General features: G+C 36.1%; 1 protein-coding gene across 2 annotated transcripts in view; it reads left to right on the forward strand.

The window, feature by feature from the left end:
* The window catches only part of SATB2 (SATB homeobox 2), a 94,065-nt gene that overhangs the window by 47,777 nt on the left and 19,222 nt on the right, over positions 1-27,066 (forward strand). The window contains exons 6-9 of one of the 2 annotated variants that reach the window (XM_072418637.1): positions 3,218-3,320; positions 10,007-10,473; positions 20,816-21,028; positions 22,936-23,100. In XM_072418637.1, coding sequence (XP_072274738.1) covers positions 3,218-3,320; positions 10,007-10,473; positions 20,816-21,028; positions 22,936-23,100 — 948 coding nt within the window. The remainder of the gene's footprint in view (positions 1-3,217; positions 3,321-10,006; positions 10,474-20,815; positions 21,029-22,935; positions 23,101-27,066) is intronic. The other variant, XM_072418639.1, reaches the window with a different exon arrangement.

The following is a 27,066-nucleotide window of genomic DNA, read 5'->3' on the forward strand; positions in this document are numbered from 1 at the left end:
GTTTATTTCAAAAGGGACAGGTGATGTCCCTGCTGCAATAAAACAAACTTACTTGCCTGTTTGCAGCTTAAGGCTAGTAGAGGGGAGCTTAGTGCAATGATTACTCCTTGGCCAATTAGACAGTAATATATATATAATAATATATACTGCTGCAATTAAAGTGTGCTTAGGTTCACACACTGCAGCCTATTTTTTAAAGCATGTTGATAGATATCTATAACTTTGATTTTAATTAGAGGCATAAGTATAACAATTCCAATGTATGTGTGATATCCCAATGGGTGGGTATTATGTGTTCCAATACTCATCTGGCATTCCAAGGCTTTTACTAGATGACATGCTTTACACTTTGTGATCAGGTGTACCTGAGACATTTGTTATATGTCTGTATAGTGAGATCGATCACCCAGCATCTGGAGATAAAAGAATTACATTTCTTGGTGAATGTTATGGTATTAATAGTTGGTGATATTGTCTGTACAGCGAAATGTAGATTTGGTTGTCTTTTTTCGGTCTACTCACCTAATAGCATAAAGAACTCGAGACATTTGATAGACAAATGTTGAGCTCAAACAAAATACATTATTTAATAATATTATGTGACTAGCTTTAAGCATGATCATAATCTTATGTTTCGATTCAAAGTGCTGTTCAGAGTTATTTTTTATTATATGGTTTGTAACCTTTTTAATAATATGTTTGGGCTTAGCTCTGAATTTGTGCCATATAACAGTACAGAGCTTCCAAGGACTCTACATAGGGACAGCACAATCGTATCCAGCCTTTTTATGACATGTGTCACCGGATAATATAATTATTTTAGTCTTGTAGCCCACATTTTGTATGCTGTGTGTCCCTGTAGTTCTATTACCATTAGAAAATGCAATCTTATGCATTATTATATAATTTCATCTTTTTTTTTGCTGTTATTCTTGTTATACTTGTTTATTGGTATGCATTATCATCAAGGTCTTCTATTTTTTGTGTTTTGCTTCATATCCTGACGCACCAGCAGCCTTGTCTGTAATTCTATTCTGCACTACATAATTCCTTGTATAGTTGAAAGGGTTTCTATTTGTCTGCAAAACACAAAATACAGGCTGTTCTTAAAAACAAAGGTTAGGACTGTAATAAATATAAATATATATAAATATATATATATATAGTATATATTAAGATAACTACATTGTAGAAATTATCCACCTAGTGTCCTGCAGACGGTTTAGAGTAAGAAGAGGGTTAAATCATTCTCTACTTAGTGAATTTCAGCACAGGTGCTAATGACACGTTCCTAAAACTGATATTAATTCTCCTTATTAGTCTAAGCGTTGTACTTGGGGTAGCAGCACGTACGTTCCCAGGCTCTTGGCTGTGTGGTCTTGTTGCAGTTGGAAACTGAACTGAAACATCTGAGAAGCATTAATGGGATTATTCATGGCAGGACATCTAATCTTACCTTTTAGGTTCTGCTTCCTAAATCACCATTGTTCTCGCCCTTTGTCACTAATGTGTGTGTCTTTCCATATGTCATTATTTCTAATGACTGGGACCCCAGGACAGGGAGAATTTCAAGTGATATAACCATTATGAAGGCAGATTTGTTTAACTGCAGGATTTCTACTGAAATGTACAGCTTCTGTGCCCAAAGTGTTAGCAGGATTATCTGTCCCCAGGGACTTTTAAAACCCTTCCCCTTTATAAAAGAAGTGAAGATTAACTGAGCAGTGATAATACATTTTCCACATCTGTGGAGCCCATGTATCATGGTATGCAGTGAGTGTAGAATACACTCGGCATCTAGTGCAGTTGATTTCATCATGCTTCCTAAATCACCATTGTTCTCGCCCTTTGTCACTAATGTGTGTGTCTTTCCATATGTCATTATTTCTAATGACTGGGACCCCAGGACAGGGAGAATTTCAAGTGATATAACCATTATGAAGGCAGATTTGTTTAACTGCAGGATTTCTTCTGAAATGTACAGCTTCTGTGCCCAAAGTGTTAGCAGGATTATCTGTCCCCAGGGACTTTTAAAACCCTTCCCCTTTATAAAAGGAGTGAAGATTAACTGAGCAGTGATAATACATTTTCCACATCTGTGGAGCCCATGTATCATGGTATGCAGTGAGTGTAGAATACACTCGGCATCTAGTGCAGTTGATTTCATCAGTCAAAGTTTATTAAATCCATAAACTAAAATAAGAAGTATATTGCATCTCAACACTCTGGCTGCATTAGTTTTTCTTTTCTAGCATTCTTACATTTAGCTCATCCTGCAGATATCACATCTACTACCTTAGGGTGAGAGCACTCATTTACTTTGATGCAGCAGCATTCTCATTCTAGGACAGGACTGCAGAACATAGAGTGAATGTATTGTCAAAGGGACAAAAGGTGATGGGAAATCCAAAATATAAGAGTTGTCACCAGAAAAAAATCATTTTACTTTGTGAAGATCTGCAATCCCTGATCCTAGCTACTCTCTTGGTGAAAGGAAGCCCCGTGTAAGCTGTATATACATCTAGTCAGAGTTTATGGTTTTAGAGAGTGCTTATCTCCTCACAATGGCTGCGCTAGTCAGAATGGGATGACCACATCCATCAGCTGGTTTATGTCCAGCATGCACATGTGCTACAAACATCCTGATAGGCAGAGAGAGCAGAAGGATTACCACAGTCTTCTGCTGTTCTTTAACTGTCCAGCCACAGACAGAGGTGATGATGTAAGATGTTACCTAGCAGTGTAGCTTAACTACTGTAAAGGAAAGTCTAGTTGCTAACTCTTTTCTGATGTTAAACTCAGGCTGTCTGAATAGAAATACAAATTATTTGAAAGGTATATTAGCTGACATGTATGTATCTTAAACTTGTGGTTAGCTGTTTGCCTGGGGTTTAGAAATATTTGTTTTTCAATATTCACTACAAAATGTGTTAGCATAAAGTGCAACATACTTTAAAACAGGTAAGATATTAGCTAAAGCTGTTTTCTTGTTCATGTGTGCATACTGTGGAAGGCTAAAGGAGGCAGATATCGAAGGCAGTAAATTATTCTGATTTCTAATTTACTATGTAGTATTTTCTAGCTGGGACAAGTCTAATGTTTCATCCTGATACAGATGAGGAACATTAATGGCTGATCAGTGAATACTTTACCAATCACTTCTCTGCCTGCCAAGTCTTTATCTAATAACATTGCCTCATCCTGTACTCTCTTCCAGAGCATGATCTCCTCCATTGTAAACAGCACATACTATGCCAATGTGTCAACCACCAAATGCCACGAATTTGGGAGATGGTATAAAAAGTTCAAGAAGATGAAAGGTAATGTTCTGTACCTTTGGGGAATTTTATATTCATTTGGAAAAGAACTAAGATAATGTAATAAACATATATAAAATAAATGATTTGAATAGTATAGTAAATCTAGTAGTAAAAATAGTAATCTGTTATTACAAGATGCGCTAAAACTAAGTACATAACTGCTTTTGTGTTCATGTGTTGGGGGATTGGGTTGTTTTTAGGTGGGTTACATGGTAGAAAAGTTACATGGTGGACCCACAAGGTACTCATATCTTTTATGTAGGCTTTAGTTTGATCTAGTCTACAATGGTTACCTTTTGTCAAAAAGTGCTAAATACCTGTTGGCAGGGTAATTGCATTGCTGTACTGTTTCTGATTTGAATGGATAATGCTTTTAATATAGGTTAGATCAGCCATTAACATCCAGGGTTCCTCCTGAGGTTGCTAGGGGTTCTTTAAACGTTTGCTAAATAATCTCCAGTTTGATGATGTCTGCATAGTTCTGGGCCAACACCACTAAAATGAGATTAAAATCTTTTAAGCAATACTCAGGGATAAAAGTTTGAGAGACACTGAGTTTGATGTTTAGAGCAGTTTAGCCAGTTATGAATTGTTCTGTTATTTGAGATAGAAATGTAACAGGTATACATAATAAATTTCTCAAAATGATGGAGTGCATTGTTATTGATAGATGTAGAAGAGCTATATATTCTGTTGGTACACAACAGCCAATAATCACAGATTTTGTAAAACTGGAGGAAATCAATAGTGGAGGCAGTAACATAATTGCAGTGCTTTTTTTTTAATGCAGGATAGACATTGAATCCACCCAGCTGGTTGTTATGGGCAATGCCTCCAATATACCCCCCAGGTTTTTTGGAAAATTAGGGCAAAAAATGCTCCAGCAAAATACATTTTATTTACCTCTGAATGATAAAGTGTTTTCAATGGAATTATGACCATTTCGACCATCCATCTCTTGCTTTTGGCATGATGGCTGTCTGGAGGAAGCAGTATTAGTTACTGGGCATGTTTACTTTGATGTTCTTCTGGAGAATAGACTGTTGCTTATATACGGAGAAGGTATAAGGAATGTGTCATGAGCATCCTGTTTTGAAGATAACGTTTGGGAGGTCTGAGGGACCCAACTGTCACTTTTCTAGGACACAGCAACAGGTTCATTTTTTGTTGACTATCCCTTTTCTGGACTGCTCTCCATGGTAGTGAAGTGACTCCCTATACTTATTCATCTATATTGGCGCTAGTGTCTGGTAAACGGCCATTCAGAAAACATGTGACATGGGGTTAGAGAGAGTTCTCAGCTTTGGTAATGCTCCAGGTCAAAGGATTTACTCTACTTCTCCTGGGCAAACAGAGCTAAAGAAGACTAAAGGGATGGTGGCTTAATTTAAAAAATGGCAGGGACAAGCATTGGGAAAGAATAGTTTGAAGCCTGCACTATCACTGTAATACATTGCTTGTGTGTTAAATCTGTTTATGTATATCAGTGTATATCATAGTTGTTGCCAGGAAATGTTTGGTTAAATATGGGATGAGTTCTTTTCTAATTCATATAAAGAACCACATTCCTACTGATTGTTAGGTTAGCACAGAAAAGTCTTACTTAATGCTAAAAGCATACATATTTTAAGCACAAATGGAACATCATTAACAATTAAGACTTTCCATCAAAAATTGTTCATATCTTTCTCTGGCAGCTATAAAAAATCAGCACATTTGTTTAAAAAATTACTAATATATTGCAAAGCATTGGGTTTTGTATAGTACAAGTTATGGATGATAGCCTGTTTAGTACAATTGTTGATTTATTTTCCCTAAAGTGACCTGTAGGTAAGGCGCAGCAGGCAACCAATCTCTGGTTTGTAGCATAGCCACATCTATGGCCGATAATTATGCATTTTTGTCCTTGTCAGATTGATACTTAACAACTAACCACGGTCTAAGGTTAGATACTCACACATCAGTTTGCATTTTGATTGTTACATTTAGATTACTTTTGGAAGGACTTTCTTGATTTTGATCACACTGGTTGTTTTTTTTTTAAATTTATTTAACATTTATACATTTAACTAAACATGGTAAATACCAAACGGCAAAAATTATGTCATACAGATTCTGTATCTAATCCTTCAAGGTATTAAACATTCTTTATATTTTGATCATATTTTTATCTGACTGTTTAAAATGTGGAAAGCCTACACACAGGTTTTTATAGATATAGATCAAAATGACTAATAAGAGATCAGCTCAAAATCTGCATGGTTCCTTTAGGCTGGTCATCAACACACAAAAGTGGAGTCCTTTCTCTGCTGGCCTTTAGACCTCAGCCAAACGATCCATGAGAATGAGCCTATAACTTGTTTTAGAATGAGCCTATAACTTGTTTTATTTTACCTAGAGCCAGCAAGATCAGTTCTTACTTACTCAGCTGACTAATTTCCACATCTTTACAGAGTACAGACTAATTAGTCTACTTCAGTGCAGTAAATGAGGACTTTGTTTTCACAGTACAACCTCTACAGAAGACAACCTTGATTCAAGGAGGTCAAGGAACCAAAGCAGTGTTTCTCAGACATTGTGTACGCAGACAGATAAAGAGAGGCACTCTCTGGTTTCCTTGTATTGCATTGTTTCCTAAGCTTGCTCATAAACACAAACAAGTTGAGAGTGTCTAGGGTGTCGAGTTAGGTAAACAGGCTTTGCTTGTAATGGGTTCAAGTGCTTTTGATCTGCATAGACATGATGGGGTAGGCTTGTAGAACAAGGTAATATCACAATTGTTTCAGGAACATATAAAGCCTTCTGATTTTATTTGGCAGGGGAAATGCTCTTCCCTAAATACTATCAGTGAACCTTATTTGTAGGAAATGAGTGCCCTGTTATCTGGCTTATTTATTTCGGGATAGATATTTTTATCACAACATTCCAAAATTTTGAGATCAATTTGGTTTAAAGTGGACGTAACCTCTTTCTCAGTGCCTTTTAAAGCATTCTGTTTTATATACAATTGTCCTTTTTGGGTTAAAATGCGTGTTTTATCTATTTTCATTCTTTGCTTCATCTCATTATTGCTGACCTCCTGCAGCCTCATTGCAGTCCCTTTCTCTTTACATGCATACATGCCAGTGATGACTGCATGCCATACAACATATGCATACACTAGTCTTCATACACTCCAGCCAATATAAGCAATACCAAGGCAATATGCATTATAAGTAAACAGTGGCGGTGCTTGCACAGCTTTCCTATCAGGAGCTGTAAGATCATTCTTAGTAGAAAAGAGAATTCTTTCACAGTCCATGCATTTAAAAAGAAATCAACTCTAGCTGGGAGAAAATGGATTGACTGTAAATCAGTTTAAAAAAAACTGCCCCAAATTTATTATGGATATGACTTCTAACACCATGATGTTTCTAAAATTTTATAAAAGTAAAAGAAACTGTCAGATGATTAAGTGTTGATTACCTAAAAATGAAATATCATTTGTGACTAGAGTTGGTTATTATTAACTTAAATATGAAGATTTGAATAATCTTGATGGATTGTTATTCATTATTGGATAAAAAATGACCCTCCTGTGCTTTTAGTAGGTGTTAACAACTTAAAAAATATGTTAGCTTCTGCAAAAAGGTTAGAGAGCATCACAAAACCCGCTAGCTACAATAATATTCACAAATCAAATGAAAGACTTTGTGCAGAGGTGCTGCCACTGAAAAACCATTAGTCATTTTCTAAGACTACTTTAAAGTTTGCAGATTTCTGAAAAATATCTCTGATTTGTTTTAAAATTCACAATAATGATCCCGTATGTGAGCCTGAACGTACCTACAAACTGTACTATAGAAGTGACAAGACAGCAGCATTACAGAGAAGTTAATGGCAACCATGAGCACAAGGACACCTAAGAAAAGTATGTGGCTATGGCAAGCACATTAACTTGGACCAACCAATAGTTTTTGAATTATTTTCACATTTTAGCATTTATGTTCATTGTTCTTCACTATACAAAAAAAAAAAAAAAAAAAGAATCTCTTATGTTAAGACATCCATCCTAAAATTTTAATGCAGTTTAGATTGTCTGGTACTACTATGACATCAAACCTGTTTTGGATTAAAGAATAATGTCTTGGTGGTAGAGCAGTAGGAGTAAATTGATGCTTTTTAATTAAAGCCATGGTTTCAGTAGCTTTTGCCTTTTTCTTTTGGTTACTGCCATTTAGACCAGGACTTCTGTACTATAATCTATATGATCTCCAGGTTTTACTGGCTCATTGTTTTTGTCAAGAGGTATATATATATGTATATATATATATTCGACAGTGAACTGTTAGGCCTAACTGAATTTGCAGTTTAGAATGGCAAAATACTTTCCTGCTGGATCAATCCAAATATTGAGTAGCTTGAGTAGAAATACTTGTCAACTCCCAGTATGCTGCAGAGGAACACTTTGATGCACTTTGAACATACTGTATTTAGCTGATTTACATGAAAAGTACAAAGAAATTATATTGTAGTTAAAGATGCAATAACTTGGGCTAAATCACTCCCTGGTTTCTTACATGTTTAGGATTCTCTAACAGCTAGGTTTACTCTGTTCCAGACTTGTTCTCCTTGGAGTTTTGGCTGTTACTTTTAGGCATAGTAGGCACATGTCTGAGAGGTGACTTTTCTGGCTTTTTTTAATAGTGCCTGCAATATTTGTTTTTATTATCAGTGAAAAGAGTGAACTCATGTTAAGTTATTTACATGTTATCATAATACTTAAGTCAGGTAAAAAATAGAAATCCCCAAAAATATTTTGTGATCCTATCAAAGGGGGTTTTATAGAGTGCCAAAAATGTGCTTACAGGCTGCAGTGATGGAAATGATCTGACCCCAAGACAGCTGAAAGGAATTACTGACTGGTTTACTTTTAGAACCAAAAGCAGCAATATGAGATTTAAGTTGATTGGCCATTTTAAGGTGTAGATTATATAGTTGACTATATTGTAAATTTGACTTCCTCTCCAGATTTATCTATTTATTCCCAGTCTTTTTATGATGTACCAGTTGTACTGTGATGTTAAAACAACAATCATGGCTCAAATGTTTTGAAGTATAAGGTATCGGCTATAGGTATTTGCATGTGTACTGGCAGGATTAAAGTGTCACTGACTATGAGTAATGATTCTTTCATTATAAGAACATATCCGAAGGCAGATCACATACCCTATGTAGTTATAGATTAATTGGCTGAAATTTGAATGTAGCGATCAGGTTCATTGCAGACAGTGGATGTTCCCTGTCCCAGAAATAAAAATGTAACCTTATATAGTTTGGATTGATGTACATGGCAATATTGATATGTTTGGCTGAGGTTATATTCCACCCACCCCCGAGAGAGCTTATTTCACCTGGTAGATGCAGGTGTCCATGTGCTTATGGAAATTCAGGACTGTAGTGACTGTGGACAGAGGTAAAACTGCCAGGTATGTTGATCCATACAATAACCAGATAAAATCAGCCACCAAAGAGATAGATTATTTCACTATATCATAAAGTTTCCCATGCTCAAGTGCAGCAGTGTAATATCACAATGTATATCTGTAGTAATCTGTTAAAGCATTTTTGCCATTTTCCCTGTAGTATACTTTATAACTCATGATGTGCTAAAAAACATAAAGCCTTTGCCCAGTAAAACATCTACAGGCATGACGGGAAAATGACAATTAAATTTCACCAAGTGCAAAATTGAACAAGGCAAATTCTTAGCAGTCAGGTTGATAAATAATACAGATGGTGTATAGATGGTGACAGAATATTAGCTTAATGGGTAAATGTGCTTGCAAAATGCATTACAGCTGTTTCCCCTAATCTCTGAATTTAGCCCGTGAGAGGGCAGCCAGATGTGACACCCAACCTCAGACGAACAATAGAAATCAGACTACATTTTCCAGAATCCTTGCATTACAATGCAAAACATGGGGCTGATTTACTAAATGAATATAGGCTATTCACACTATGCTATGTGAATTATCCCCTTGCATATACACGTGCAAGTAAAATTTCACCACATTTATGAATTATTTGTGAATTATCTTTTGCATGGTAAAAAGTCACTTTGGTAGAGAGAACTGATCTTAGTAAATCAGCCCCCATGTGTCACACGAATAGTCCACAGGAAGTAGGTGGTGAGCAAACATAAGGCCTCAGTCTGGTAACAGGAAGTCACAACTACATGATGGGCTTTTCAATTTGTAAAGTTCTGTTCTAAATGTAATACTTACATTGCACACTAATTACCATGATTGCTTTCAGATTTGGTCATTTAGTTTTCAGTTTAATTGGGTTTTAACTTTTCATATCAGTACTTTTTTCTTGACTGTTCTCAAACTTTGTTATGTGACCTAAAGTATAGGTAACCTACATTATATTGCTAGGAGGATTAGAGATTTTTGATTACTAGAGATTGCAGGAAAATCTCATGTTTTCACTACTTAAGTTAGGAAGGTGAGTGTTTCTATGTGTACAAATCTTATAATACATAAATATACATTTTATGGGAGCTTTCAGACATTTACCAGTATGTGTGGTCATTTTCTAAGCAACCTACCAACAGGATCATGTTTTTATTGTTGTTCTAATGATACCTAATAAGTTTTATAACTTGAGTGTGCTAATCAAGGTTCCTTGTTTTTTCTTTCCAGTTGAACGGGACAATCTAACAGACTACTGTGTACTGGGTCAGCGACCAACACACATATCCAATATCAACCAGCTGGCAAGTTTAGGAAAGAGCAATGAGCAGGCACCTCATAGTCCTCTTCACCATAGCACTCCTATCAGAAGTCAAGTCCCAACATTGCAACCAATAATGAGCCCTGGACTGTTGTCTCCACAGATCAGTCCTTCACTGGTGCGGCAGCAAATAGCCATGGCACATTTAATCAACCAACAGATAGCCGTTAGCAGACTTTTAGCACATCAACATCCTCAAGCAATCAACCAACAATTTCTAAATCATCCACCAATCCCCAGACCTGTCAAGCCAGTAGAGACTACAAACTCTTCAGTGGAAGTCTCTCCAGATATTTACCAGCAAGTCCGTGATGAACTGAAAAGAGCAAGTGTGTCTCAAGCAGTCTTTGCGAGAGTGGCCTTTAATCGCACACAGGTAAACAAATCTTTTAGTATATAATAATATACTTTATGTACCACTTCTTTAGTTTATTCAAAAATATAGATTTAATAGCATTTAGACACCTGTAGATCATGACATGCTTTCCATTAGGATCTTGCTGTACTCTTCACTTCATCGAACAGATCTGTAGAGATAGAAATACTCAAGGGAAATTTCATTTCAAGAGAAGAGGTGGCTTTTTAGGAAATTACCATGTAGGTCATATGATTTGAAATGAAATGTGAGAATTAAGAGATATTTTAATCAAGCATTTGGTGCATTTTTTATGATGTTCAAATCTTCTTCCTGATAAATGCACTGAGTGGCATATTATTAGTGTACAGACATTCATTAAAAAGCCCATACAGATGAATGTTTTATAGCTAAGTACCTTAATAATTCTTTCAATGTTAACTTTTTGTTTTCATAAAATCTTCACGCTTTTGTGATTTTAAACATTTCACACTATAGTCAGATCCTATACAGAGTGCAATCTTTTACAAAGTGTGTGTCCATCCCGCAGTCTAATGTCCCTACTAGAGTCATATAAACAGATATCCAAAAATAATGTCATAAGGAATTCTACAGAAACCCATTTAAGTGGTAGGGACTTACTAAAAGTATTCAAATACCATATTTAAAATTAGAATTTTACTTGACAATTAGCTTGACAATTGCAATGCTGTCATCTTGAATTCTTGAATCTTGAAGATGTAAATCTTAGCATGTGACAAATTTTAACATACAAATTTATGGCGAAAGGGATTTTGACAAGCTCTTTTTACATGTTGGTAGCTTGTATTCTTCCTTTACTTGTCTGTTCATGTAAATCCAGCTGTTTCGTTCAGTTTTGCAAAAAGAGCATTTTATGGGTTTATTAACAAAACTGTATAGCAGTTGCTGATCACATTGCTGTTTCTGCAATAACATGCCTACAGACATCTTTTTCCTGAATAGCTTTCCACAGAGAGAGGTTAGCTTTTTTCTAAAATAAAACATATAGGTTTTATTTCATTTCTGTCCCATGCTATGTGAGTAATAACGTTACATGGCATTTTGGTGATCTTTTTGAGTTTGTGTTCATGATTTTACTAAATGGTGTACCAGTGACATATGAATGATCCCACATAGGGACTAGCATGGACATATTCATTGAGACATGTATAGCCCTTCTTCGTTTTATACAACAGTTCAGAAGTTGTAGGAATATAAATGTCTCAAAAAAAGATGCAAGTATTTTTGTTACTCTTTCAAAATGTCTATATTGCAGTAGCAGTTTTAGTAAGCCTGCTTATATGGAAAAAATATAGCCCAGGAACTAGTAAATAAAATAATTTTGGCAAACATATATCTTAAAGAGCCTTTTATGGGCCCCAGTTGGTGGTAAATAAGGGTGGATTATTACTACATTTTATGTTCATTTGAAAAAACATAATTTTGATAGCCAAGGTGCATAGCAGCTGTAAATGTATGTCTATGCCCTGTAAAGCTAAGGGGTGTTGTGCAGACTGGTCACGCAGGGCACAATTAGCATTCAGGGGTGACTGGTCTTCTCCGTAGGAAATGCTGAAATTATCACACTCAAACACACATCTAAAAGGAACCAGCAGCTTCATGGTTGAGTTCCCTAACAATAAAGAATGGGAGGTTAATTTTCATTGCTTGAATATCAGCTTTATTAAATCAGCTTATAAGAAAATCATTGCATCAATCCAATATGAGAAAAATGCAAAAACAAAGTACAGAATAAATGTTTTTTGCATTCCAAACACTAATATCTAATAGTATTGTGATCAATTTCTTAGCCTGCTAGATGAAAGAAAAAACCCTTAGATATAATCCATCATTTAGAGCTGCTGTTTGTGCTCATGCCTGGTTAGGCACATCATGAAACCCCAGTTGTCCTCATATTTGTCTGCACTTCAAAAGCCAACCCTCTCTTTGCCAATGTTTTCGCACAGTAGCCAAATCTAGTAAAACTCTTTCAGGCCACAATCCAAGAAGGATGAACTCCACCCCCACCAAGGAGACAGATTCCCAGGAACTTGAATCCAGTGAATGGAACAGTCAGGTTGCCAGACAGGAGAAGCTGGCCAGGAATCCGAGTTCTCTTGAGAAGGACACTTGTGTCTTCCATCCAATTTACATTTGGCTCTGTCCACTTGCAAATAGTCTGAATTCCAATGGGTTGGTTTGGTCATAGAAAGACAGATAGAGCTGTGTGCTAATTGGTTGAATAACTATGTTGCTTAAAGTTTGCTTCAATAATAAACAGTCTATAGTAAAAACTTGAATAATATTATTGTAATAGACTTTTCTTCTAAGCAGAACATACATTACTCTTTGCCTCCATTTGGTTGACTTTGTATCCATTTAAACCTTTCATAATAATAAGAACAACAATAAAGAACTTATACCAAACTTAACAGCAATAGATTGCAATAAAAATGCCTAATTCCTTATATTCAACTACAGAATCTCATCTCCTTTGTTTCCTTTCTCCACACAAAGGTCTAGTTAGAGTTAGGCTTTAATTACATCTAGAAAGTTCCCTAAACAAAGCTTACTGCCTATAAACCTACAAAGATCTGATGTGAAATAGCTAAGTATATAGACTCCAAACTGGTATTGGCTACAAATAAACCGAGAGATAAGGACTATTTTACAGAATGCCTCCAAGCCAATGTAGTAAACCACTATTCCCACTTTACTGTGGGAACCAGCAATAACCTAGTCTTTTTTAACAATAGTAGAATTGAGAATTTCCCAAAACTTTATGGTCTCAGGGAACCCCACCAAATTATTTCCATACCTATAGGTACAATAGCATATTGGTTACATGAGAGGGATTCACCCTTCCTCCAATAAATAGCAAACATGATCATAGTTTTAATTGATCACTTATCTAAGAGTCATAATTTGCAACAACCTCTGGAGGGAACCTGGCTATCAAAAGTCTGGCCAAGAGATGAAAAGAAGAAGAGCTTAAAGTGACATTGTCTATGGTTTCAAACTAATGTTTATTCTTGAACAACAAACAGTTGACTTCCATCCCTCCAGTTGTGACCCTTATCAAAAAGGATGTACTATCTTAATCATCATTTTGAAACAATGATAACTTACAGCTTTGAAGAGTCCTAGTGCTAATTACAGTACATCCCAAAAACAGTGATCTGTAAGATTGACATATGAATGAGCTTTACTTTCCAATACTTTCTCCACTGCAGTATAGAATATTTGATAGCTTACATAGCCCATACGTCATAATTAAGCTCATGTCAAACTTTGCTAATTGAACTAAACAGCACCAAGACGTCTTTCCGGGACAATGCTTTGTCTATAGCTACCTTGTCATAATTACAGGGCTTCGTGTGGGTTCTATGTTTGGTTATCATTATTGCAGGAGTTTAGACAATATCATGAAAGCAAATTAGCCTTTGTAGAATAGTTGAAGTCTTCAATGTTGACAGATGTGATTTATGGTCAGATTACTCATTGGGGGGTGGGGGGAGCCGTGTTAATTCTTCCCCATCGTGATTTCCAGCTGCTCTATCTAATGGTAGAGGTGCCAGCCTAGTAGCTGTATACAACTCAACACTTTGTGTGGCTTCACGTATGTTTTATTAGATCAACATGTTTCTGAAACCATATGAATTTACAAGCATCCTATTCTGTACAGACTATTGAAAAAGCATGCCAAGATAGATTAATCAGTATTTACATTGGGGTAATAAATACAAGGAAATGATACATGTATTTGTTTCATATATTTTATTGAAAAGATGTGTCTGGAGGTATATTTTTATGGCCTGCATGTTTTATGTGCGACTTTTGTCTACTAAGTAGAAGCCAAGCACAGCTTGATTACTGGTGCTTATCAATGCAGACCTGTATAAAGTGTTGTTGTCTGGTATACTTCTTTTTACTTGTTGTCATTTTGCCTGCTTGCTGCTGTTTTTCCACTGGTTGGACCTATTATGGCTATTAGTTTTCACTGTAATATTGAAACACACACCAGCATTAATGCCATGGCTACTATTAGATTGTTTGTCAGTTAATGACCTGTATCCTTGTGGGTAGAATAATGCTTGCCACACACTTTCAATTACTGTTGCCCAAAATGATCGTCTTGGGTGACACTTTAGGAATGATGGCCATACAGCCAGACTGCTTGGCACCCTGATGAACAGCCTATTTTTATTTTATGGGGAGGAGAAAGGCTGGGAAGCATCCTATTCAATGTTATAAAATAAGGCAAGTGTTAAGGGGTGGCCATTAGTAAACCAATGTGATAAATTGGTAAGCAAGTCCTCAGTGATGTGATGGGACATGACAGTTATGGACCATCATTTTGAGAGAATCCCTGATTTGACCTGGTAACCATTGTTTTTAAAACAGAAGTGATGGGAAATCCCAAATTTTGCGTTTTAAACAAAAATGTGAGAACAATATTTCAGTGGAGACCCATGTTTTGATGACATTTTAAGAGGTGATTTTCGATTATTTCCTGTTGTGTTTTCAGGCACAATACAAGAAATAAGGGAAAACATTCCCAACAGGACACATGCAGCTACAAAATAAAGTTCCAGGAGTTTTAGCTATTTCCTACACTATTCTAAACTAGTTTTGTCAATAGCCACAACAAAAATGAAAATGATTAAATGCAAATGAACATAGCATTTAATGTCAAACCAAATGACACCAGTTAGCCACCTCAACCCTCTACGATTTGATCTAGCACATGAATTTACAATATGTGAATACATCCTCTGGGTTCTGTGGGTATATAATAATGCATATAGAAAGGTTCTCAAAGGAGCATTCAGCAGAAGTGTTTCATGGGTCAGCGTCTACTTGTTTAGAGTAAAGGGATGATTTTACCATATCATACAATAAACCTGTGAAAAATATATACCATAAATGACAACCTTTGAACAGTTTCATAATTAGCAACAGACCTTTGCTGTAAAAGCACTTACGTATATTTGCATTTACAACCTCTCATATATAGATGATTCACCCAGTTACACGAGGTCACAATTCTCTGAGTATCTTACAGAAGAAAGAAAAGTAGTTCAACTCCCCCTTTAAAAGCTGTCCTGGCTTGCCTTCCCTTTAACTCTATCAATTGGTCCAGTTTTATTTAGGTAGTATATATATATCTAAATCTCAACAAACAGTAGCATAGTTGGAGAGTTGGAGAATGAACAAGCCTTCAGATTTGTTGCTCCTACCAATGCTCTCTATAGGGGAAAAAACAAAAAAAAAATCTTACTTATAGTGACCATTACTGGCCAAAACAAAATAAAAAGGTTTTGGGTGTTAAGCCATAGTAAAATTACTTAAAATGATTGAATTGTTCACAACTTTGAAAATAAACAAATAATAGTAAAATGCTTATTGCATAAAGAACATGCTACTGCCTGGTAGACATGAAGTATGTGAACCCTCCCCAGTACTTCCTATAGAAATATATACTCTGAATTCCTACATAAAAAGATCATCTGATAAAAGCTCAAAACTAGCTATGTATACTGAAAAAGTTGTCTGTCTTTTAAGTGTTGATAAAAAAAGTGGATTGCACTGACATATAATAGTCAACATATGGTAATTTCAGATTTTGAGAAATTTCTCTTTTATGAGTTAATGAGGCATAATTTAGTCTTGTATTAGTAGTGTATTTTTTTATTATTATTATAGTGTATTTGGCGGAGCTTATCCTATATTGTCAGATTCATAAGGAGTTTATGTTTTTACTATCCCAGTTTAATGTGTTATGGAAAATTCATCCAGACTGACCTATTACAACCACTTGAGGTTGTATTAGGTTTTTGTACATTTGGCTAACTTGTTATATCAGTAACCACATGATTAAATGGATGAAACAGATCAAAAAAACTAGATGTGATGAAGATCTGTATGAGGTATTAATAATAAGAGATGTTCCCCTAAATAAGCATTGAAACCCGTGGTGATGGATTTTTGCTTGCCCTCATTGACAGTCATGACCATTTTTAGGTGATTTGAGGTGCACTGCAGCACAATCAAAATGACTGGACCACCTTGATACTTCACGTTTTATACTAATGTATCAATTGATCGTTTTTAGGACCATAGTTCCAAAATGAAATACATTTGCCAAACTGAGCTCATTTTGTCTAGGGGATTATGAATTAGGAGATGAAAGTAAAAATTCTTTTTACTCAACTGCTGTCCATTGCTCTAGAAAGTGGGCCGCCTCTTGGCGTGCTCCTGTATAGTACAGGATTGCTGCTCCTGCATTGTACAGGATGATGTTGACTTTGCAACTACCAAAGAGGCTTCAGGGGAGCAGATTTATGAAGAGTAAGCCTGCATGAGTAAGGAATAAGAAAGATTCATCCCCCTAGTCATCATCCTCTGTTCAAAATGAGGAGTTGCAGTACGGAGGGGAACCCACTTTTTACCTGGGGTTTAGCTTTAAGGTTTCAAACACTACATGTACCATACTAAAACAGAACATTGAGTAACACACACCTGGTGTCTATCACTTTAAAAATAAATTCTGCCTCATTTAGGTACAATTAAACAGAATTATGACCATTTGTTTTTCTTCAAGGAGGTTGCTTTGCATATTGAGTGTCTAATTATTTGCAGGTGACAAAAAAGCAGGTTAGATCATTTGGTGTGTAATGGAAAACTGACATATTTACAAGAGGGTCTGCGTGGAAAACGGCTATTAATAAAAGCAAATGTTTTTGTGAAATATTTCAATAATGACACAAGTGGGGGAAATTATTTTTACATAAAATGTTGGCTTTCCTTTCTAGGTAATTATGTCTGTGTTGGTTTCTTTGATGTGTGAGATTCTACATTATAGCCATGCAAAGCATGGAAACAAAAATGAAATGATTTGTTGCATCGCCTAATTGTGTCATTTGAGAAAATAATCGGTAGCAAAATTTGAAAGCAAATGTGTAGTGTGTACAGCTGATATCAGATGAGCATTTTCAGCAATCCATATGACAATTTAATTAATTACTTTCAATGGTATTTATCTAGTGTTTTCCCTTGTGGAAGAAACATAGCTTCCAACAAAAAAAAAGTCCATAAACAAACTTTTGTGACAAGTTGTTGGCAAATCTAAAATATCCCTAAGGCAGTAATTGCCAAAAAGTAGCTAGAAATATTTGCTAAAAGCTCCAATCAGACTCAATAGCTGTTGGCAAACTTTCCTGATGCTTTAAAATTGCTTATTTCCTGACTGTGTGCCTATTCAGGATAAAGAGGCATTGCCTCCTGATATCCCACCCCTGCCCTACTAGGTTTAGGGGGGTATGTGATAACACTCATGTGACACTACCTAACCAGCCAAATTCCAAACCCAAACACTGTGTCATGGAGGGGTCAGTAGTAAGCTTATACACCAACACTGAAGCTTTGTGTGTGTGTGTTGGGAGGACTTAACACTCTATATATCAGGGTATTGTACAGTGGATGTGTATCTTTGTGCATAGTTATAGATCCTAAATGAACCAGCCAGCATCAAGATAACACCAGTGCTTGGAATAAAGATTCTAATGGTTGTTGGACTGCAAGATATCAAACTATCAGCACACTAGAAGCAAGCCTTTTGTACATAAGTATACAATGAGCTAGGTAGTTTTAGGGATTACTGTTTTTATGCACTTGTTCATGCAAACCAGCAATGCAAGCATCCTGTTATGCTTTATCCATAACCTTGTTCCTTTTCTTTAGTACATAAGACCCTGTATTCAGGAATATTCAGCCAGACTAGAGTGTCTTGGCAGATACATTTTTTTGTAAAGTCGCTGTAAGCAGCATACTTGTACTGTGTCTGCTGCTAATGAGAAACACTGTGTATGTAATGCAGATGTTTCTGACTTCCTTGTTACCGCTATTGAAGGTGTTTGATGTTTTGTTGTGTATGTGACATGTGGTGCTGGAAGAGCCCTACTGCACATGCCCTAAGGACAATGCCCAGGAGGTTTCATGCCTGTAATTTTACGCCCGCTACTGTGTAAGAGATGAGGATCTTCCCCCCTGCAAAGGCTGCATATGTGACATGATGAGAGTGTTTCCCAGTGATTTACACTCAGATTTGCTTTCTGTGGTTTTCATCTTAAAAAAACATCTTGTGTGTGAATTATTCAAACGTAGTACTTAAAAAAAAAATTATGAGCAACTTTGCTATGATCAAAAGCTTTAAACTGCATAGACTTCCAAATTCTAATTCTACATGCAAATCTTACATCTTTCTGTAAAAGTAAAGCTTGTCCCTGCCATTGTCTCATTCCCAACCCTTGTCATTGATCCTCCTATAATATGGGCCGATTCTCCGACAAATATAAATACTGGAAAATTAGAGCCATTAATATCCTATTTCATCTTAGAAAGAGTACCCCTATCAGGTATCTGATGGGTTACATTGGGGATATTTATTGTTACATCTTGTCCCTTAGACAAAACAGGAAGTGAGAGGAAATCTGTTGTGACTAGAACAAGTTTTCCAATTGAAAGGGCTTCCTATAATTCCCGTCATGGTGACGAAAATTTAACTTTGTCTTGCTTTCAGTCACAGTGACAGAGGTCTCCAAACAGGGAAAATTAAGCAACAATTCTTAGTTAAAAGCTGATAGGGGTTTTTATCCTAATTCCACATTCTGTTCAAAATATTTTGGGCTTTTCACAGCAGCAGTTTCTGCTTTCAAAAAGTTACCTTCATTTATGTTTTTTTTATTATATCATATACTCAGTTTGAATTGCCAGATTTATGTGAGGTTTATTTTAAAGCAATTTTTGGGCATTTAAAGAGCAAACACTGAACAGAACCTTCACCTATAATTTGCAGTCATAATGAGAAAGTTGTGTAGACAAATCTGTATATTTGTTATTGTACATCTCATACATGAACACCTCCTCATTTGGTTTTGCATGATCCATAAACAAAACAAAAACATAAAGAATGTTTTGCAGAAACCTGCTGTCTCAACAGTTTTAGAGTAGAATCCTATCAAACAGCATTCCTCTGTAAAAAAAAAATAACACATTTCCTGTTTCGTTCATTTTAGGCTTTTCATTTATTTAGGTATTATATAAGAATTATAGGCAGGGCACATTTATACATTTTTTTTTCTACCCTAGGCTAAATATCTTTTGCTATCTCTCTTAAAAACAACTGCACTGGATACTTTCCTTATACACACATTATGCTTTTCTACAGAAACATGAGAAAGTAATAAGTAGATTAAACATAGGTTAACTGTACTGAAAAATAGAATTGATTAAACAATTAAAACACAAGCAGTAAACCAGTGCCATTTACAATCAAATGCCCAGAAACGCAGTCAGGGCTGTACAGACACACCCAGAAACAAATCTGCAGAGACACCATCAGCACAGTGACACAACCAGAAAGCAATGACCTTCCTCTGTATCCTTGCCCCCTCTAGTTGAGCCGTTGAGGTATTGTAATTCACTGGTAGAAAAAATTGTAAAGATGTGTACCCAATAACCAAGCACTGCTGTGGAAGCAAGTGAGCAAACAAGCAATCTCTTTAGCATCCCTGTTTTTTGCAAGTTGTCACAAGCAAGAGACATTTGCTTTCCCAGTCCAACTCATGATGCATATACAGCTGACCCAAAAGAAGCAGCCAGCACAGAACCAGGCTTCTATTCTCTGTTAAGGAGCCATAAGTCTTGTTTGTGGTAGAAAATGGTAAAGTATGAAAATCTCCAGGACCATCAGGTTCCTAGGGATTTCCATGCACGGACCACAGGCACACAAGGACATTGAAGACATTAGTGTCTATAGTAGAAAGTTAGTTACGCCAGCCTTCCTGATCTTCTCTGCACTAAGACCTAAGATGCCACTCATGTCTACTGGTAGCTCTCTGTGCAGTACATTTCAGGTCACGTAAGAAACTAATTTGTTCTGTGTTCTGTGTTAAAGTTGTGTTCATTTTGGAAACCCAATCATTTGCCAATAAAAATCTTGTTTTTTTAATTTCTTTGAACATAATTGGGTATTTAAAGTGAACACAAGTTCACCTTATTTATCAACATTTGCTTTCCAAATGAAACATTCATTTTGCTAGACTTTAGTAAATCAATGCCAGTGCGTGCATCGAAAGATCCTTTTTCCCAGTACCAAGTTACCTTTACTGTTTAAAGCAGGATTCCTCTGAATATGTGAAGGTGGCTGGGTCAAACTCATTTATTCAGAACATAAGATGGTTAAAATTTGTGCACCTTTAAATTAGTTTGCAAAACTGTAAAATATTCTTTAAGAAAGTCTGCTTTAATAATAAAATATCCCTTTAATGTTATTGATCAGGGTTTGCTGTCAGAAATTTTACGTAAGGAAGAAGACCCAAGAACAGCATCCCAGTCATTGCTGGTAAACCTGAGGGCGATGCAGAACTTCTTAAATTTGCCAGAGGCAGAGAGAGATAGGATCTATCAGGAAGAAAGGGAAAGAAGTATGAACCCCAACGTAAGCCTATTGTCATCATCATCAAGCAGCCCCAGCTCATCTCGAGTTCCACAGGTATGTGTGGTACATTTTATTATAGGATGGACAACTGCTAAATCTTGTAAACATGAAACTGCACTTACTAAAGGCACTGTGTCTTTTTTAACAGATTTTAGAAAAGTAGATTGCCTATACACCTTGTACGGGTACCAAGTTCTGGAAAGCTATGACACTTGTTCTTCATTAGCAAAAATATAGGAAAAAGTTTTTATACTTTAATATTCTCCCTCATTGCTTAATTCTTCCTAATTGGACCTGAGTTCTTGATAAAAACTACACTTGGCCATTCACCAGTGTTAATTTGAAAGAAAAAAAAAATAGGTAACAAATGTTTTAGACCTTTGTGCCATCCAGTTAGAGAAATACATCTCCTTTTGCCCTTCACTTGTCAGCTGATGGCAGAAATCATTCAATTAAAGCCAGAATGTGCCAGAATAGAGAAAATAACAATAACAGTTTAAGAACATTAAAGGCACAAATCAGAAGCAACCTGGGGCCCGAGATGGGAAAATGAAATTTCTCTTTTCATTTCCGCTCATTTCCTAGGTGAAATTGGGTGTCCGACTGGTTAGCATAATGAGGATAATGGTAACTGGAGCTATGTGCTCAGATGACATACGTACATGTTTAATAAAGGATGAGAGGGACATGAGGGAGTGCCGTAAATTGAGTAGTAATTTATTATTTAGAGACCTTTACCCATTTTCTCATTTTTTCTGGGAGAATTGGTTCCTGCACTGAAGACTTTATCAGACAACAGGAAGGGAACAGAAGACGCACACCTCATGTACAATAACTATGGTTGTTTAGTCCTTGTTAACTCTTTCATAAGTAGTGAATTGTTAAATTATGAAAGATTTTCCAATTGCTTGTGGTGCAATGATACCAGACATCATGAAACGCAAATGTAACTGCAACAGATATGTGTTGGAGCAAACAAGAAATACTACTGGTCTTTTTTACACTTGTATAAGGGCTCAGTGTTGGGTTGTGTTGGACTGCAACACAATCTCAATACACTGACAAAAATAACCTTGTTATTCATCATACAATCACCTATTCTTCATTCTTCAGTTCAAGTTCTGCATTGATGAGCATTGCAAAAAAATGTAGTATAATGTAAAAATAGTGTAAATGATATTCCACTGTCTAATGTGAATACAGGTACATTAAAATTAAACCTTCTCTAAGGACTGAAGGGTAGAAAGTGGTTCCTCCATTGTGTTCCTGGCCCATATGATAAAAGATATTTCTGACTGCACCTTATACTGCATCATAATAAAACAGAAAAGAATCGATAAACCATTTGGTCTTTTCCTGTAGCCACTCTTCTATGTTTCATAAAAGTACATACTCTGTATATATGTCAAATGGACACAAATTAGAAATTGCCATTACCCAGCAAAGTATGAATATTAATTATGTGTAAATATATAAATTCATTTGTTTTATTTATATATATATATATATATATATATATATATACGGTATATATATATATATATATATTTTTTTTTTTTAATATTATTTATTTATTTAAGAATACTTCAGATCCAATGATTGAGCATAAATTATATTTTATCGTTTATTGTTTATCTGTAGCATTATTGTTTTCCATAGCTGATAATGGGTTAATGAAGTGCCAACCAATGGATTATTAAAAATAAAGTGTACTGACATACAGATTCACTGAAAACATGAAGAAAAAGTCAAGGTTTCTTTCCTTCCATGTTCCCCAACAGCAATTATTCCCAATCACAATTAACCTGATTAGAATAATGGACAGGAAGTGTCCCACCGTAGCTAATGCTCCTTGGCACCAACTCTACTGAGTCCTTTGACAATTTCTGCACAGATGGCTCAGCTAAAACATTTTTCCTTTTTCTGTCTTTTCCCCCTCCTTCCCCACAACCTCCCTATAGATGAAAACTGCCACTACTCCGACATCCGACATCCAGGTGAAAGTAGAAGGGGATTCTTCCAACGTTACCATCACAGCTGCTGTTTACGATGAAATTCAGCAGGAGATGAAACGAGCAAAGGTGTCCCAGGCTCTCTTTGCCAAAGTAGCTGCTAATAAAAGTCAGGTGAGTGAGCTGGAAAGGGGAGCCGGTTGTACGATCTGTTGTGACCCATACACCTTATAAAACATTACATCTGGTCATAGAAGCATTATAGTATGACCCTATCCTGTTTCAGTTTAAAGGGAGAACATAGTATTATGTTGGCAGGCCGTTTACTAGAACCTCATGGCATAAATGTACTTTGACAGTATGGTGCATCTGCATTTTATCACAATTAAATGTTTATTTTGTAGCATCAAGATGTGTAAAAATAGCATGAAGATATGTAAGACCTTGTTAATCACATTGCAAAAGTTATTAAACCATAAATAGTCATTTTTTCTCAAGCAGCCTAAGCAATCTAAGGGCCAAAGCACATTTTTTGCTCCAGTATGGGAAACACCAAAACTTACTTACTTACTACTTTGCACAATATCACACATTAGTAAAGAAGGTCCAAGGAATATATATTGTAGCACAATATTATACTGCTCAGCACTTTGGTGCCTGCATTGGTAGAAATAGTGCATGTAAGGTACGGTGTATTGCCTGCCCATTTATTTGAATGGGCTACCTTAATGCAATATACCTGGTTGAAATCCTGATTCTACCTTATGAGCACTTTTTTATTATTTAGCTTTCGAAGTACACTTAAATGGTAAGGTAATAAGCTTAATGGCTTAAGCAGTCAGCAGGACATGTGTAAGAAGAAAAAATTAGCTCCTATTGAGCCTAAACTGTCAGATCTTATATTTGCCTGAAGAGACAGTTATATCAAAGCATTTGTATCTTGGTGTACATGGCTAATAGGTGCCCAAGATTAGTTAATCCTAGCCTAATACAAAAGCAGTACTGTATGCATGGGAACTTTTGGTTATAGTACTTTTGGTTAAGGTGAATGGAGGTACACATGAACCACCACTGCAGTTGAGACATGTAGCGTTTCACCTCTGGTCAGTCATAGAAAATTTATGGGGGAAGTAGTAAGTGGTTCAACTGGTAGCTCAGTGGTTGGGTTGACCAAGAGGCTGGGAAGTTGCCAACAGCTAAGAACCTCCCAGGGACACCTATTCCCAATGCTTTCCTGAACTTAGTCTTAAACAGCACCTTTCATACCCTGTATAGGTATTTTTAATCATTTTGGTTGAAAGGCTTTTGAATTCCTTTAAACCCTTCTCACTATCACATGTATGATTATATTGTAATAATTTATTGCAATACAAAAATGCCAATGGCTTTGAAAAATATTAGGTTAACAAATTAGATTTGTTGTGGTTTTCTGTCCTTGGTGTTGTGTCACAACCTTTAGTGTTCTCCTAATGCTGTTAGTCTGCTCTGGATCTGCAACCCATGAGAACTGAAATGCCAGCATTAGTCGTGATGGGAACATTACACCTGATTGGTCATGGAGTGTGCTACCATAAATAATACCCCGGCCTGTTTTGAATTTCACAGATAGTCCCAGGCCTGTCTAATAAGGAAACTTTCACAGACATTAAATAAGGGCCTAACATCCCATTAGGGAGATATAAGTCATACAGACGTTTCATGGGCTGTGCAGTTAATGACCAGCATTCTGGGCGAGGTTACCACCATTGTGCAAGTTTAATAAGAGAAAATAAAGCTCACTTAAAGGAATCTTCTAAATAAGGTATTGAACACACGGATGCTGTTTATGGGGCTTAAGATGAATTATGTTGGAGGTATCAGAGCCAAGTGGTCTGATAATGAGAGCCAGACAACAAAGATACATTTATACAGCCAGCCAAGCCTGAAACTTGCTGTGTGTTGTGGAGGCTCTACTTATTTTAACCATGTACTGTTTACTTTTCATTTTATTTTTCACACAGACATATCCTCATGTCGGTGCCCTGACATTGTTAAAACTTCTTATCAAATAGTTATCAATCTTTATTGTGTATTTTTTTGTAGGTATACCCTACAATGAAAATGAGAAATAACATTATTCTGCTCCATATTGTTTAAAGGGAAATGATATCATTACTATATGGTTGCTTGCTAAAATAAAACATACATTTTTGTACAGAATGGGTCAGGGGCTAAGGTTATTTCCTGTACTTCTTTCCTATACAGGATATAAGGAGAATTTACTCATTAGCATCATGAGCAGTAACAGAAAATTCATAGAAGTTGTAACCCTTTCCGAAAAGTGTTTTTTCTTTTACTGTCCGTATCAAGACTGGATAGATTCTTCTAATTTTCTGTCTCAGTAACCACATAGGAAGCAATGGTAAATATCCCCAGTGAGAAAACACTCAGCACAAAACTTTAAAAAATGCACATTTTCCCCTCTGGTTATCAATTTATAACTTTATATTATTAACAAAACAAAAACCAACAATAATAATTTTGATGTTAGAGTTAGTATGGCGTTAGGGGTTTAGTTTTTATTATTTACACTCCCTCAACCGGTGTATTGTATTATTATATCCAAAGCTTTGCTTTTTTGTTTTGATGTGTGGTAATCATTATTAAACTATACCCTGGCCAATAGCAAAGGGTGTATAACCAATAGGGAGCCTTTTTACCACTGGTGAGAGTGAAAACAGTGAACTAATTGTGCCTTGTTTCCACATTTTTAGTGTTTCTCCTATAACTCCTTCTGTTTTACATGCTGCTGCCATTGGAAAACTCAACATTGGCAATTGCAAAAACTTTATTTTGCCAGTTGAACTGCTGAAATTGTATGTAGGTGTCACACCAAAAATCTAAGAAAGGACATTCTCCTGACTTCTTAACACTAACTGCCAGTCAGGAGGCAGATGAGTTTAGTATACGTTCTTTTACTAGAGACCATTGTGACTTTTAAATAACCAATTTCCACAGTTTCAACTGCTTACCCCTGGCTACTTAACTGGTGGAACAAGTCCAATACCTGCTATAGCACAGGGTCAGCAGGGGTCCCTTAGTTACTTAGTTGTCCTTGGACACGCTCTCCTAATACTTGCACTCCTGCTAAGGTTTGTGAATTTGTTAAATGGTATTTTAAAAATTCCAAAAAGTATCTATAGAACTTGGTAATAATTTAGGTTGTCCTTCTGTGATTTCAAACTGCTACATGTGCAAGGCGATCATTTAATTTTCTCTCAATAGTAACCTTGGCTTACCCATTACGGTGACATGATATACACTGCCTTCTTTACAATCAAATGACAGGCAAATAAGTTACACCAGAGATGTGCAAAGGTGCTCAGGGGCCACTGACATGGTAGCTTTTCATTTTTTTTTTTACTAAGCAAATTACTTTGAAGCTTCCTAATTATTTTGAAACCTGAGACATACAGTTGACTGGTTTCACATTTTCAAACTTTTTTTAATTGATTTGAACAATTTAAAGTGATAGTCCATCCCAAATCACTATTTTACGTCAAGCAGTAGGAATCAGAATAACGCTACCCCTGCAGCAGTTGAAGCACTGACACCCAAAGTCAAGTTAGGCTCCAATGGGGAATTATTACCTCTAGAGCCCGGAAGAATTATAGGAAACCTACAGGTATTTTAACTCATCATTGTCAACTCAAAGTCTGCCTTGTCCATTCCAAGTCTAAAGGCGAGAAAGTGACCTAGCTGTACTGCTTAGCTGCAGTGTAGAAAAATCAGGTCACCAGCCAAGCTTTGTTTTTAGCTAGGAATGTCAGGACTGCATTAAGAAATTTACAAATTCTTTGACAGATAAAAAAGTTCTTGTATTTCCCGTAAACTGTTTGCCTGGAATTCAGTATTGAAAGAGCTTTTTAAATTAAAGGCTTCTAAAACAGACAACTCTGTATCCATTCCTAAATTAGTGAAATGATAGCAACTGGTTGGAAAAAATACACTTTTGTCTTTTCCCCCAGTGCAACAGTCTTAGATCCACTGTTACCTTGATGGTGTCCACGGACCTAACAACCATCCTGCTTAAAGCAGTTGGTAACAACAAGGATCTGGTAATGTAAACTCTTAGACTAGGCTGATTTAAACTTTACTCCA

The sequence above is a fragment of the Pyxicephalus adspersus genome, chromosome 7 (assembly GCF_032062135.1).
Source record: "Pyxicephalus adspersus chromosome 7, UCB_Pads_2.0, whole genome shotgun sequence".
Taxonomy (NCBI): domain Eukaryota; kingdom Metazoa; phylum Chordata; class Amphibia; order Anura; family Pyxicephalidae; genus Pyxicephalus; species Pyxicephalus adspersus.